Genomic DNA, 15,508 nt, shown 5'->3' with positions numbered 1-15,508 from the left:
TGTGCTTAGCGATCCCCAGGGAACGCCGCCCTCCCAGGACCGCAGAGCAGGATCCGTCACTGCTGAGGGGGATCCATGGCCCCCTTCTGACCATGATCCTCCTCCCGTTCCCCGCTCGGGACTCCTGTTCCCGCTGGGCCACTTGCCCCACCAGGACAAGTGGTTCCCATGGACCTTTGATGACTGAAGATTTCTCCCTCACACTCTCCCTCCTGCTCTTCCCAGGGCTCTGAAACCCAACTGCTCCCCCAGGTCTCCTCCTACCTCCTCACTCCCTCACTTGTGGCCTCCCCATGTGGCTGCTTTGCCTCCAAGCATCTCCCAAACATGGCTGCTCACGAGCCCTGGCTCCTTCCTGGAGGCCCCCGTTCCTCCCCTGGCTTCCCAGCCGTCTGCAGGCTCAGGATGGGGCTGCTGCTTCAGGCCCTGACAGGAACAAGGACTGGACTCCCCATCCTGCTTTTAATAATGCAAAGCCAGGCAAAATACATGCAAAATGGATTCTCAGACCCTAGGCCACAGGCAAGGCAAGCCGGTGATCTCCGAGAGAAGGGGGCCCTACCCTCCAGGCCGCCCAGAGCCCACTAGTCCCCTTGGCTGAGGAGCAGAAGCCGAGGTGTCTGGTAACCACAGGGCAGAGCATCGGAGAGGGAAGGGCTGTATACGCCATGACTCCCAGGTTCCTGTACCTGTGATCAGAGCCTTTGAGCTCCAGCACATCTACCTGCCGCCTGGACATCTCTATCCAGGTGTCTCCAGCTGCCAAAAATGAGGGCATCTTACTTACCCCCCCACTCCTTTCACCCTCACTCCTCCCACGGTTCTAATGGACACCTCCCAGCCCCCAAAGTCCCACATCCAATCACTGACCAAACCCAGTCCTTTCTACTGCCTAACCATCCCTCAGCTCAATTTCCTTCCCTGAGCCCAGGACCACAGCCCTAACTCCAGCAGCCTCTTCAGAGAAGCCCAGCCCCGTCCCTTTCCTCCCTACATTCTCTGCAGGGTGCTGAGTGCGCTTTCTAAAACCCACATGCCATCCTGTCACCCGTTCTGATCATTCTCCACTGCCCAGGTGAGTCCACACTCCTTAGCTCATGTGGCCTTCTGTCCCCAGCTCCTGCCAACCTCTCTAGTGATACAAACAACACACCCACCTTCACACCTAAGCACGTTCTGCTTCGATTACCTGAAAATGCCTCCTCACTGCCTCCTTGGCTCTTATTCACCTTTCAAACCCTCCAGGAGTCTTCCCCCATTTCCCAGGACCCCCTACGTGCTACAAAAACTCCCTTGTTGGCAACGATGACCTGTAGATACTGCCCGAGTCCCTGCCTCCCCATGGGAGTAGGGACTATAACCTATGTCATCCACAACACCCCACACACGTTAAACTGTTAGGAAATATTTGACTGAATAGGAAACAGGCTGAGAAAGAACATGTCTGTGGACAGGGCTCACTGGGGGTGGGGGTGGGGGAAGACAGGGAGAATGGGTGAGAAACCATAACAGAGGGGGTGGGCTCACAGAACACCTAGAGAGAAGGGGAACTGCCCAGTCTCCAGCCCTCCGGGAGGACAGGCTCACCTCACAGTGATAGCACTCCACATGGTAGTCTCTGTCCATGGACACCACCCGGATGGTTGTCTCACAGCCCTGGAGGAAGAGATGGGGTTCACACACAATAAGCAAGCTGGGGTTTGAGGTGAATTGTGCATGGGGGCAGCTACCTACCCCGTGTGCTGTGTCACGGTAGATGTGCATTCGTGCCTGTGTGACACTGACTCAGGGACGGCATGGGCATCACTAGACGCACATGAATGGATGTGCATGTGCCAAAAGCATGCACACGTGTCCACGCGAGCCATCACGTGGGTGTAAACGTGCAGGTACATATTCTCTTCAGTTCTTTGGAGTTAGGAGACCACTGCCAGTCCTGCTTCCCCAGCGTGGGACAGAAGCAGCACATGTGGGAGGCCCATGCCCGCGAGAGCTGCACCACCAAGGGGTCTCCTGCACAGACTGCCCACCTCACCTCCTCTCCCCCACACCTCCACCTGCAGAGTGAGGGACCCAGGGAGCAGTCCTTCCTTCCACCGATGGGCAGTGCAGCCGAGCACGGCGAGCAGCAGGGACCACCACTTCCCTCTAACTCGCGCTGGCACACCACGCTCCGCACCAGGGGCACAGACCCACCCCTCAGCCCCGAGGGACACGGCAGGAGCATTTGCTCACCCCTCCCACAGGGGCCCAAGAGCTGGGGCTGACGCAGGCGGGGCCTGGCCCCCGCTGGGCCAGCCACCTGATCATCTCCTGGTGAGCGGTTCTTACCTGTGCAGGGAGAATAGGACGAGCACAGGAGGCACATTTTGGTGCAAAAGCCCTGGAAAATAAAGGAAACCAGAAGTGACCCACTAAGTGGCCACAGGCCACGGGCACAGGGCAGGCCTGCCCACAACAGCCCCATGACCTTGCCCACAGCTTCTGCCATGCCTTCTTGGCACTGGCCCTTTATCTGACTCTCCAATGCCCCTCCTTCCCATCCCCTCCTCCAGGATGGCTTCAGGGTCCACTGAGCACTCTCCCTCCCTCATGCTTCCTGCAAGGTCCCTGCCCCCGAATGTCCAGGTATGGACCGCCCTCTAGCTGAGATGCCTGCAAAGCTGGCTCCACACTGAGTAACAGGACCTACGCCAGGTACCAGCCCCAGGCATGGCAGCAACACGGGACCAGAGCTCCGAGGGCTGAGCCTGGAGTCCCAGCAGGGGAGAATGGATGGCTGCTCGCGTGAGTACCGGACAGGAAGGAAAAAGAACGTGTGGAGATCCCTAGCCCCACCCCAGATAAGGATGCCTGGCCTGGGACAGACGGATAGAAGCGAGGTATGGCCGCAAGGAGAGTCCTCAGCACTACGAGAAGGGGAGCATGCAGGGAAAGATGGGGAGAGAAAAGACGTGGCTGGTGGCTGAACCATCAAGAGATCTGCAGTCTGACCCAACCACTGGGCACACAAGGAGAGGCTGGAAGTGAAAAGGTCAGGAAGGGAGAATGAGCCCTAGCTCGGTTGGTCAGTGGTTAGAGCATCGACCCTCAAGACTGATGGGTCACAGGTTCGATTCTGGTCAAGGGCAGGTACCTCGGCTACAGGCTCGATCCTCAGCCCTGGTAGGGGCATGTGCGAGAGGTAACCCTCGCTCTCCCCACCCCCCACTCCCCTTCCTCCCCGTCCCTTCCATTCTCTTTTAAAAAAATGAACCGAAAAATATCCTCAGGTGTAGATTAACAAAACAAACAACAAAAAAGAATGGAGACCACAGACGGGCGGGCCCGGAAAACGTTTCCAGGGGAAGCAGAAGACACAGCGGGAGTCACGCCGGCCACTCACGTGTGATAGTCTCGGACACAGTAGATGTTGCTCTCCGCGTCCACGGTGAAGGGCACTCCGTCCAGGCACTCGTTGCACACGGAGCACCGGAAGCAGCCGGGGTGATAGGACTTCCCGAGGGCCTGGAGGATCTGGGGTGGGAGGCACTGCAGGGTCAGTGCAGGCGGAGCTCAGCACCGCCCCGGACTGGCCTGGCTCTGAGCCCCTGGCGGGTCTGCAGCAGGTGAAAAGGGCGGGCTCCTAAGTCTGCCCACGCCAGAGGGGCTCCAGGAGGCGGGGAGGTTCTCACCATCTCCATGATGAGGTGTCCACACACGCTACACTTGTCAGCCGTTTGCTGGAACCCGGAGTACTAGCAAGGGACACAGGATCCAGGTGGTTACGTGACAAAGGGGCCCGCTGCCCAGCCAGCACCTGCCTCCTGGCCTCAGGTCTCCACGGGAACCAGGAGGTCCCTGCCCTGCTCCACCCAGGGACCAGCCAGTGTCAGCCTGACTCACCAGGAAGTCCTCCTGGCAGTACACTCTCTCGCCAACGTTGTAGAACGCCTTCCCGCGAAGCCGTCTGCCTGCAAGGACGAGGGTCGAGAAAGGGTCCCTGGGCCGCTGGAAACCAGGGAGGGGTCCCTGCTGCCATTTCTCAGGACCCCCCTCCAACAGACCAGGAGCGGATTACAGACAAATTTTAAGTTTTCCCTTTAATGTGATGTTATCATCATTATACGAATTAATTTGTGTATTTTTCAATTACAGTTGACATGCATTATATTAGCTTCAGGCGTACAGCACGGTGATTAGACATTTGCATTACTTACAAAGTGATCACCCCAGTAAGTCTAATTCCCTGACACCACACAGTGTTTACAGTATCACTGGCTATGTTCCATATGCTGTGCTTTACTTCCTTGTGATTCTTCTGTAACCACCAGTATCACTTCTTATTTCACCTTTTACCCAGCCCCCCAAACTCCCTTCCAACTGGCAACTATCAGTCTATTCTCTGAGTCTATGACTGTTTGTTTTGTTTGTTGCTTTATTTTAAATATTTTAAGTGAATTATAAGGTATTTGTCTTTCTCTGTCAAACTGATTTCACTTGGCATAATACCCTCTAGATCCACTCATGTTGCAAATGGTAATACTTCATTCTTTTTGATTAATATATCATTATCCTATATAGTAAAGCAGTGATATGCAAATTGACCCTCACACCCTCACAAGATGGCTGCCTATGACCAGGCCAGCAAGGGGTTAGTGAGAGACAACCAAATGACTTAACAAGCAGGCTGCGTGGGGCAACCAGGCCAGCGGGGGGGGGGGGGGGGGGGGGGGCAGTTAGGGGCAACCAGGTAGGCAGGCAGGTGAGCGATTAGGAGCCAGCGATCCAGGATTGAGAGAGGGATGTTCCACTGCCAGTCAACCTGTAGTCAGACATCCCCCGAAGGGTCCCAGATTGGAGAGGGTGCAGGCTGGGCTGAGAGGGACCCTCCTCCCATGCACAAATTTTGTGCACTGGGCCTCTAGTATATTATGTGTACCACACTTTTTTATCCACTCATCTACTGATGGGCACTTTGGGTGCTTCTTGGCTGTAAATAATGTTGTAACAAACACAGGGATGCATTTATCTTTTCAAATTCGTGTTTTTGGATTTCTTTGGATAAAAATCCCCAAGTGAAATTGCTAGGTCATATGGTCATTTTAATGTTTTACTGTTTTCCCCAGGGGCTGCACCAATTTAGAATCCCAGCAGTGCACAAGGACTCCTTTTTCTCCACATCCTTCCCAACACTTGTTTGTTTGTTGATTTATTGGTGACCGCCTTTCTGACAGGTGTGAGGTGAGAGCTCGTTGTGGTTTCGACTGGCATTTCCCTGATGATTAGTGCTGCTGAGCATCTTTTCCTGTAGTAATATTTTTTAGGGCACCAAGTTTTATTTTTTGGGGGTGGGGGAGGACACCACACTTCAGCAGCCATTAGAGATGTGAGTGAGCCGCAGGCCTCACTGAGGACAAGAGGGCACTCCTCCACCAGGACGCACTGCAAAAGCGCACAGCTGACGGCAGACATGAGGTGATGAGGGAACCAATTCCAGCATGTAATAAATACAAGAGTTTCATCAAAAGGTTGGTGAAGCCCAAACCAGTGTGGCTCAGTGGATAGAGCGTCGGCCTGCGGACTCAAGGGTCCCAGGTTCAATTCCGGTCAAGGGCATGTATCTTGGTTGTGGGCACATCCCCAGTAGGGGATGTGCAAGAGGCAGCTGATCAATGTTTCTCTCTCATGGATGTTTGACTCTCTCTCCCTCTCCCTTCCTCTCTGTAAAAAAAATTAATAAAATATATTTTTTTAAAAAGGTTGGTGAAGCTTGGGCGGCTCAACAAGGGTGACCACATATGCAGTTTACTTGTTGTAAATGGCACTTCCCCCAAACCTGAATAGGATTGTCTGCTGCCAGACAGCTCAGGCATTTTATTACCTCCTGTAGGCCAAACACCTGAACAGCTGTAGGCTATTCCCCAAACTGGTAATGCTTCTGTATACCCTTTGAAACCTTACCCATTGACGTGTATATCTCCACCTTGCCTTGGGACAAATTGTGTTTAATAAAAGCATGGGTCCTTAGACAGGAAAGGAGTCTTTAGCTCCTTTAGCTGAAGATCCTCTGACCCCCAATGCCTTTAAAAATTATCTTTCGTTGCCGAAACTGGTTTGGCTCACTGGATAGAGTGTCGGCCTATAGACTGAAGGGTCCCGGGTTCGATTCCAGTCAGGAGCATGTACCTTGGTTGTGGGCACATTCCCATTTCGGGATGTGCAGGAGGCAGCTGATTGATGTTTCTCTCTCATCGATGTTTCTAACTCTCTATCGCTCTCCCATCCTCTCTGTAAAAAAATATATATATATATATATATATATATATATATATTTTTTTTTTTGTTTGTTTTGTTTTTTTAATTATCTTTTGTCTCCGGACTCTTTGATCATCTACTCGAAGCCCGTTTCTCCAGAATGCTGAACCCTTTGTAAGTCTTGGAAAAGAACCCCCACAAAGTGATATAGTAAATGCACTAGCCCTACTCCACAGGGCAGTAAGATATGGAAATAAACGTAAAAATTGGGAAGAAAAGGACTTTTTAAACACAGACATTATGTTATGTAGAAATTCATAAGAAATCTAAAAAAAAAAAAAAAAAATCCCTAGAACTAACATGTGAGTTTATCAAGACTGTAAGATAGATAGTCAGCATGTGAAAACCAAATAAATTTTTATAGTCTAGCAACAAATGATTGGAAATGAACATAATTTTTAAAGTTACACTTATAATAGTATCCAAAAAATCCATAAATACTAAGGGATAAATTTAATGAAAGGCATGCCTGAACTTACTCTGAAAACTGAACTCTGCTGAGAGAAATTGTAGAAGACCCACATGAACAGAGAGGCATGCCACTGCTGGAAGGCAGAGCTCGCTGGGTCGCTCGCATTCTGCACATCTTACACACAGAGCTTCAGGTTTCATTCCGGATTATCTTTCCTTCCTCTTTTTGTTTTCTGTTAATCCTCACCTGAGGATATTTTTCCCCCTGATTTTCAGAGAGCGTGGAAGGGCCCTAACTGGTTTGGCTCAGTGAACAGAGTGTAGGCCTGTGGACTGAAAGGTCCTGGGTTCAATCCCCAATAGGGAGTGTGCAGGAGACAGCAATCAATGATTCTCTCTCATCATTGATGTTTTATTATTTTTTAAAATATATTTTATTGATTTTTTACAGAGCGGAAGGGAGAGGGACAGAGACATAGAAACATTGATGAGAGAGAAACATCAATCAGCTGCCTCCTGCACACTCCACAATGGGAATGTGCCTGCAACCAAGGTACTTACCCTTGACCAGAATCAAACCTGAGACCCTTCAGTCCACAGGTCTACTCTCTATCCACTGAGCCAATCCAGTTTCGGCTCATCATTGATGTTTTATCTCTCCCTTCCTCTCTGCAATCAATTTAAAAAATTTTTCAAATGACACAAAAATATACAAAGCAAATGACCTGTATTTTAAATAAATAAATAAATAACAGAGAGTGTGGAAGGGAAGAAGAGACGAAGGGAGGAAAGGAAGGAGGGAGGCAAATCAATTGGTTGCCTCCTGAACATACCCCGACCAGGGCCAGGGATCAAACCTGCAACCCAGGTACGTGCCCTTGACCAGGAATGGAACCCGAGACCGTTCGGTGTGAGGGCCACTGCTCTAATCACTTAGCAACATCAGCCAGGGCATGGATTATCTTTCCAAGGACATCTGTGGAGCAAACTGTTTAGAAGCTCGGGGCAGGCTTGTTCACTGTCCAGAGTAATAAAAATGCGTTCCTCCAGGACGAGGGTCAGAGAGCTTTGCTGGCAGCCCATTATAAAATACCGGGGTTCCCTGAGCTCGGTGCTCCTCAGCCCTGACTCAGACCACGGCATGTGCAGCGTCCATCAAGGCCGCCCACGTGACCCCCGTGGGACTCAGGAGGGCAAACATGATGTGAACCTTAGTGACATGCGTGCAGCTTGCGGTGCTGAGAGTCTGCCCAGGCGGCTCATGTCTTCGCTCAGCATCCGTGAGATGGGGCAGGCTGACTGGTCAGCTTGCAAGGAGGAAAAGATCTCTCTCAGACCCTGAACAGCCCCTGACAACCATCTTCATGGCTTCAGATGCTGCTTTCAGTTCTCCCCAAATTGATCTATACATTCAAATGCTTTTCTTTTAAGAATAGCTAAAATTTACTTAAAACCAATAAAATACATTTTAAGACAAAACCTCAAGAAACAAAAGCTTAGAATTTATACAAAAAATAAACACTAGTTTGATAAAATATAGAAAAAATGAATTATTACACAACTTGGGATTTGAAATAGTTTAACTGAAAATGGATATGAGCCTTTTTTTTCTCTATTTTGCCCAAACAAAATGCCAGCACTCATTTGTGTGTGTGTGGAAACTGACATGCCAATTTTGAAATTTATATAAGAAAAAAAAGTCGAAACCAGTTTGGCTCAGTGGTAGAGCGTCGGTCTGTGGACTGAAAGGTCCCAGGTTCGATTCCGGTCAGGGATATGTACATTGGTTGCGGGCACATCCCCAGTAGGGGGTGTGCAAGAGGCAGCTGGTCGATGTTTCTCTCTCATCGACGTTTCTAGCTCTCTAGCTCTCTCCCATCCTCTCTGTAAAAAAATCAATAAAAATATATTAAAAAGAACATAGAATAGCCAAAATAATCTTTTTTTAAAATATAATCTTTTTAATATATATTTTTTATTGATTTTTACAGAGAGTAAGAGAGAGGGATAGAGAGTTAGAAATATCTATCAGCTGCCTCTTGCACACCCCCTACTGGAGATGTGCCCGCAACCAAAGTACATGCCCTTGACCAGAACTGAACCTGGGACTTTTCAGTCCGCAGGCCTACGCTCTATCCACTGAGCCAAACCGGTTTCGGCTAGTCAAAATAATCTTGAAAAAAAGACTGACAAAGCAGGAAGACTTATAATACGTCCAATATTAAGACTTACAGTAATCAAAGACAGTGTAATAATATTGGGATGAGGAGACAAAAAAATTGGTGGAACAGAACAAAGTCCAAAAATAGACCCAGAAATATTTCAACAAACACACAAGTGGGAAAACAAAGTCTTTTTCAGCACATAGTACTGTAACAACTGAATATCCATGTGGAGAAAGAACAAAATTCAATTTCATACTTCACAACATACACAAAAATTAGTATGAAGTGAGTCATCAATCTAAACATAAAAATGGGAAACCTAAAGCTTCCAGAAGAAAATAATGAAGACTATCTTTATGACTCAAAGGAAGACAAAAAAAAAAACAAGTCACCAAAAAATAGTAACTATAAAACAAACAAAAAACTGACACATTGGATTTCATCAAAGTATGAAATTCATTAAAAAATATGTCATTAAAATGTTTTTAAAATCACACTAGGAAAAAATATTAACAAAACATACATGTGAGCCCTAACCGGTTTGGCTCAGTAGATAGAACGTCGGCCTGCGGACTCAAGGGTCCCAGGTTCTTTTCCGGTCAAGGGCATGTACCTTGGTTGCGGGCACATGCCCAGTGGGGGGGATGCAGGAGGCAGCTGATTGATGTTTCTCTCTCATCGATGTTTCTAGCTCTCTATACCTCTCCCTTCCTCTCTGTAAAAAAACAATAATATATATATTTTTTAAAAAAAACATACATATGAAAAGAATTTGTACTTAGAAAATATATATTTTCCTACAACTAAATAATAAAGACAAATAACTCTAAATTTAAAAATGGAACAAAAGACGTGAACAGACTTCACCAAAGATGATATAAATGGTCAAACAGCAGACAAGAAGATATTCAACCTCATTAGTCCTCTGTGAAATGCAAATTAAAAGCACAAAGAGATACCTCTGCACACCTACTAGCCTGGCTTAAATTAGCCCACCAGTGTGGTTCACTGGCAGAGCATCAACCTATGAACCAGGAGGTCATGGTTCCATTTCCGGTCAGGGCATATGCCCAGGTTGTGGGCTTGATCCCCAGTAGGGGGTATGCATTCTCTCTCATCATTGATGTTTCTCTTTCTCTCTCTCTCTCTCTCTCTCTCTCTCTCTATCTCTCTCTCTCTCTCTCTGAAATCAATAAAAATATATTTTTTAAATGGCTTAAATTAAAAAGACTAAAATACCAATTGTGGGCAGATATGTAGAACCCAACTCGCTTATATTCCAGTGGGAGTATAAAATGGTACAAGTGCTTTAGAAAGCAGTTCGGCAGTTTCTTATGAAGTTAAACATACACTTAGCCTATGACCCAGAAATTCCAGTTCTTGGAATTTAACCAAGAGAATGAAAACATTTGTCCACAAATGACCTGTACAAGAATGTTCACAGCACAATCTAGTATCTACCCACACTTAAATGGATAAATTGTAGTATATTCCTACAATAGACTCCTACTCAGCAATAAAAAGAAGTGAGTTACAATTCCTTTAGTCTATGTGTAACATGGACAAAAAAAAAAAGACATGCTTATAAAAAAATCAATCACAAAAATAGTACATACTACATTACTGCATTTAAAAGATGAAACTACCGTTTCCCCCAAAATAAGACAGTGTTTTATATTAATTTTTGCTCCCAAAGATGCACTAGGTCTTATTTTCAGGGGATGTCTTATTTTTCCATGAAGAAGAATATGGTACACATTTATTGTTAAATGAAAATAAAGGAAATTTATTACCTGTATACGGTACGGTAATATGGTAGTTGTCAACACAAACCAGACAAACTGTGAATCCTACAGTATCAAGAATTTACTAATTTATTCAGTGACAATCATGTCATCATCTTCTGGAACATCATCATAACAATCCAATTCCTGAATTTCCTGGTGAATTTCTTGTGACTCCATTTCTTTCAGAATCAGTGGACCAAATCTCTCATATTTAGCCTAGGGGGGGGCCTTATTTTCGGGGGGATGCCTTATATTTCACTCAGAAGGAAACCTGTAAGTAGGTCTTATTTTCGGAGGATGTCTTATTTTCGGGGAAACGCGGTAATCTATGGCAGCAGCAATCAGAACACTGGTTAGGTGGATGTGATGGGAAAGCATACGGGGAAACTACAAAAAATGCAAGACAGAAGTTTCTGGGATGTTTATGTTCTATATCTTTGTTAGGGTTGTCAGTTACATAAATACATACACTCATCCAAAATCTTTTTACTATAGCTCTGAAGCATCGTCCCTTACACCAAGGGATGGCAGGTTCAATCCCTGGTCAGGTACGTGCAGGAGTTAACCAATTGATGTTTCTCTCACCTTGATGTTTCCTTTTCTGCCCACTACTGGGAATCAAGCCCAAAGTCTGGGTATGTGCCCTTACAGGAAATTGAACCAGAGACTGCTTGGTTCATGGGACACACCCAAACAACTGAGCCTGCCCAACTCCCCCTCTCTAAAATCATTTTTTTTTAATCTGTCTGATATCATACTTAAGATCTGTTTGCTGTGCTGTATGTAAATCGTTCTCAATTAAAAACAAAGATAAACCTAGGGCCTCTGTGCTTGAGTAGGAGTGCTGCAAGAATGATGGGATATGTCGAAGGGCACAGGGGCCAACTGGAAAGGAGCTAGTCTGGCCCAGTGCATCACAAAGAATAATGGCTGGCCCTGGCCAGTGTGGCTCAGTTGGCTGGCATCACCTTGCAGTGAGAGGTTGCCAGTTCAATTTCTGGTCAGGACACATGCCTGGGTTTGGGGCTCTATCCTCAGGAAGGGGTTGCAGAAGGCAGCTAATAGATGTTTCCCTCTCCCTCCCCCTTCCTCTGGTTCTAAAAATCAATTTTAAAAATCTTTTTTTTAAATGTCTGTATTGCAACACATTGCATGAATAAAAAGCCCATGAGTATGTAAGAATACTCACAAAAGAGCAAAATACATTTCCCCCATCTAAGTTTAAAATTTTTCCTTAATAGAAAGGTTTCAGACGTTCCCTAGGGAAATGCAACTTCAACACAGACCTCAGCAAATTCCCACAGGCATATTCCACAATCAAAAATTATAAAACACATGTGAAAACAAGGTCTCATGACTGAGAGCGAGGAGAAACAGTAAACAGTAGAAATAGGACTTCAAAAGAATCAGATACTGGGACTATTAGATGCAGAATACAGAATAGGTATGTTTAATATGCTTACAAAATAAAAACAGATGTTTACAACATGAGACTACAAAGATTTCTCAGGAAGAGCATTAAAAGCAGTAACTATAAACAAAGAATAATTAGATTTTATTAAGAATTGCTTTTCATCAGAAGACTTGCTTCATTACTTCATTTGGAAAGTAATGAAGCAAGAATAGGTTAGGAAAAGAATTTATAACAAATATACCCAACAAAGATCTTTTATCCAGGACATGCAAAGAACTCCTACAATAATGGAAAGATAAGTGTTTTTCTGCAATGGTAAAAACAGCTTCTCAGAATGATCTGATGTAACACGTGCCTATATTATACTTTAATAAAATATTAAAATATTTCGTGCAAATGAATAAAAGAGGTCTACTTCTGGGCAAAACTTAAAAGGATGTAGAAAATCAAGAGTGCAGATTTATTATGTTGGTTGGGTTATAGTTACTTTTCTCTTTTATAACTTTGTCTAGATTAAATTACATTTATAGTTCATAGTGTGTGCAAAATTCAGATAAAAAAGTAATTGCAGCTGAAACCGGTTTGGCTCAGTGGGTAGAGCGTCGGCCTGCGGACTGAAAGGTCCCGGGTTCGATTCCAGTCAAGGGCATGTACCTTGGCTGCGGACACGTTCCCAGTTGGGCGTGTGCGGGAGGCAGCTGATCGATGTTTCTCTCTCATCGATGTTTCTAACTCTCTATCCCTCTCTCTTCCTCTCTGTAAAAAGTCAACAAAATATATTTTTTTTAAAAGCAATTGCATGGAAAAGAAATATTAGCCCCATACAATGGCAGAAGGCATAGTATCCAAGAGCCAGGAGACTTCGGTACCTGCAGAGGATGAAGGCTGAAGCCCAGGGCAGAGGGGCAGCCTTTCCCTGTGGCTAGCCAACGGCTCCCCTCTGGCCCCACACCTCTCTCCGGGGCCCAGCAGATCTTCCCAGGGCTGTGAGCCTCTCAGGCAGGCCAGGCCCAGGGAGAAAAGGGCCATAACTTAGCCTCCTCCACACTTCAGCCTGGGTCAGAGCTGGCGGTCCATCTGCCTGGGACTTAGGTGCAAAGCAGTCCGATGTTCAAGAGGGGCCAGAAAGAGGTTACCCACCACAGGAGTCACAGACGAAGCAGTCGGTGTGATACAGGCTCCCCATGGCCTGGCATGCTTGCCTTGCTCCGTAGATACCAAGCCCACACTTGATGCAAATGCCTACGGGAGGAGAGGCAGAAAGAGCAGTGGTTAGCACCACGCCTGTGTGTTGGATAAACATGCATCCAATTCCCAGGCCTAGTGCCGCCCACCCGCCTGATCGTGGGCAAGTGGACGTCTCGACCTCCATCACAGTGACTAATGGCTCACACGGGGCAGCGAGGGGCCCACTGCTTAGGGTTTGCTGTGGCTGTTGTTTAGCAGAGCACCTGGCACAGAGCCATCCTGGCCACAAAAATCGTTATGACCTCTGCATTCCTACAGTCATCTGACCCTTCCCCCGTGACCTGCTCTTGGACTAAAGGAAAATCCTTTCTTCAGACTATGGACCAAACAGAATGAAGACCACACAGGCACAACCAGGGCAGAGTCCCGGACGCTCCCCAGCCACGCTGTCCTCATCTGTACCATAAAGTTCATTCATTCTCTGGTTCAGTCCGCACAGCAACAGTGATGCCTGCCACGTGCCTGCACATTGAGATGCAGAGATTCTGCAAAGCACCAACTAAGTCCTCACCTTCAAGGAGTCTGTATTCCAGTGGAGGAAGACAGACAACAACACACAAATAATATCTTAGGAGGAAGCAACAAGTGCTATAGGAAAAAATATACTAATTAAAAATATGTCTGAGAAAAAAGAAAAAATATGTCTGTGTGTGTGATTTTTAAGGAGGGCAGTCAGAAAAATCTCTGATGCCCTGGTCAGTTGCTCAGTGGTTAGACCATCAGCCCTTAGACTGAAGGGTCACAGGTTCGATTCCCGATAAAGAGATTGGAGGTTTGATCCCTGCCCCTCTTGGAGAGTGTGCGGGAGGCAACCAATCAATGTGTCTCTCTCACATTGATGTTTCTCTTTGTCTCCTCTTTCCTCCTTCCTGTCCACTCTCTCTAAAGAGCAATGGAAAAATATCCTCAGGTATCCTCAGGTGAAGATTAAAATAAAATAAAAGGCTCTGGTGAGGTGATACCTGAGCAGGCTTCTGGGAGTACTGGGTGGAATCAGAGACCATCCCTGGCAGCACAGGGCGGACATCCAGCAGTCAGGAGAGGGGTGGTAAAGGGCAGGATAACCAGCCCTAAGGGACTCTCTGACAAGCCCATAGGTGGCCAGCCACACATCTGAAGTCCCTTTCTGCCCTAGTCAGTTTGACTCAGTGGATGGAGCATCAGCCTGCGGACTAAAGGTCCTGGGTTTGATTCTGGTCAAGGGCATGTGCCTGGGTTGTGGACTCATGTGCCTGGGTTTTAGGGGGCAGGTAGGAGGCAGCCAATAGATGATTCTCTCTCATCATTGATATTTCTATCCCTCTCTCCCTCTCCCTTCCTCTCTGAAATCAATAAAGATATATTAAAATAAAATAAAAAGTCCCCTTCTCAGTTACCGAGGGTGTCCCAGGCCCCAAAGGGCCTGAAGACAGGCTCCACCGCCCTCTGGACCCAGTCTTCTGGCTGCTCTAGGACATGCTGCCCTCACCCTCTCCCTCCTGCCTTCGACCAGACCTCTCTCTTTAACCCTTTGCACTCCGAACCATTCTGGACACTGGCTACCAGCTACTCCGAACCATTCTGGACATTGGCTACCAGCTACTCCGAACCATTCTGGACATTGGCTACCAGCTACTCGACGCTACTTTGCGAAACGTGCGTTGAATTAACTCAATTCCCCGTAATCACTAATAAACTGCAATGTCCCCTGAGAGGGGACATCCGAGTGATATGCTAGAATTCCGATGTCCCCTGAGAGGGGACAGCGGAGTGCAAAGGTTTAACCTTAACCCATGAGCAAGCCTCTTCCTTCTTAAAAACCCCCTCCTCCCCATCAGCCGTCCCATTTCCCCTCTCCTCAGTCACGGAAGCAAGCACGGAGAGAATCCAAGATGGCTGCACAGGTAAACACGTAGCCGCAGCCGCACACAACAATTTCAATAAAATACAACTAAAATATAAAATGGACATTACCCAGAACTACAGGAAAGTCAACTGACTGGAAATTCTACAACGAGAAGCAAGGAGAAAACCAGAAGGAAGCGCGGAGGAGCTGTAAGAGCCTAAGGTATGGAGACACGCGGCGCACACGGAGAGGACAGAGTCGGAGAGGAAGGGCGGCTGAGTGCCTGGCTGGCGTTCCCTAGTGGGAAGGAGATAAAAGCTCCGACTGTGCTGGGCCCCAGTTCCGACTGCTCTGAACTCCA

The 15,508-nt window shown here is 47.1% G+C and overlaps 1 protein-coding gene across 8 annotated transcripts in view; it reads right to left on the bottom strand.

Annotated features, from left to right (window-relative positions):
• WTIP (WT1 interacting protein) overlaps nt 1–15,508 on the bottom strand; it is a 28,086-nt gene that overhangs the window by 5,468 nt on the left and 7,110 nt on the right. For 3 of the 8 annotated variants that reach the window (XM_084905152.1, XM_084905153.1, XM_084905154.1), the window contains exons 2-7: nt 13,215–13,316; nt 3,886–3,953; nt 3,675–3,737; nt 3,386–3,531; nt 2,332–2,383; nt 1,588–1,656 (exon numbers count right to left, since the gene is read on the bottom strand). In XM_084905152.1, the coding sequence (XP_084761278.1) occupies nt 1,588–1,656; nt 2,332–2,383; nt 3,386–3,531; nt 3,675–3,737; nt 3,886–3,953; nt 13,215–13,316 (500 nt within the window). Of the gene's footprint in view, nt 760–1,587; nt 1,657–2,331; nt 2,384–3,385; nt 3,532–3,674; nt 3,738–3,885; nt 3,954–13,214; nt 13,317–15,508 lie in introns of all 8 variants that reach the window. The other 5 variants (XM_084905155.1, XM_084905156.1, XM_084905158.1 and 2 more) reach the window with 4 other exon arrangements.

Source organism: Pipistrellus hanaki, assembly GCF_964339955.1.
Source record: "Pipistrellus hanaki genome assembly, chromosome: 15".
In the NCBI taxonomy this organism is placed as follows: Eukaryota; Metazoa; Chordata; class Mammalia; order Chiroptera; family Vespertilionidae; genus Pipistrellus; species Pipistrellus hanaki.
Note: the sequence above shows the minus strand (reverse complement) of the source record. Positions and strands in the feature narration are given on the sequence as shown.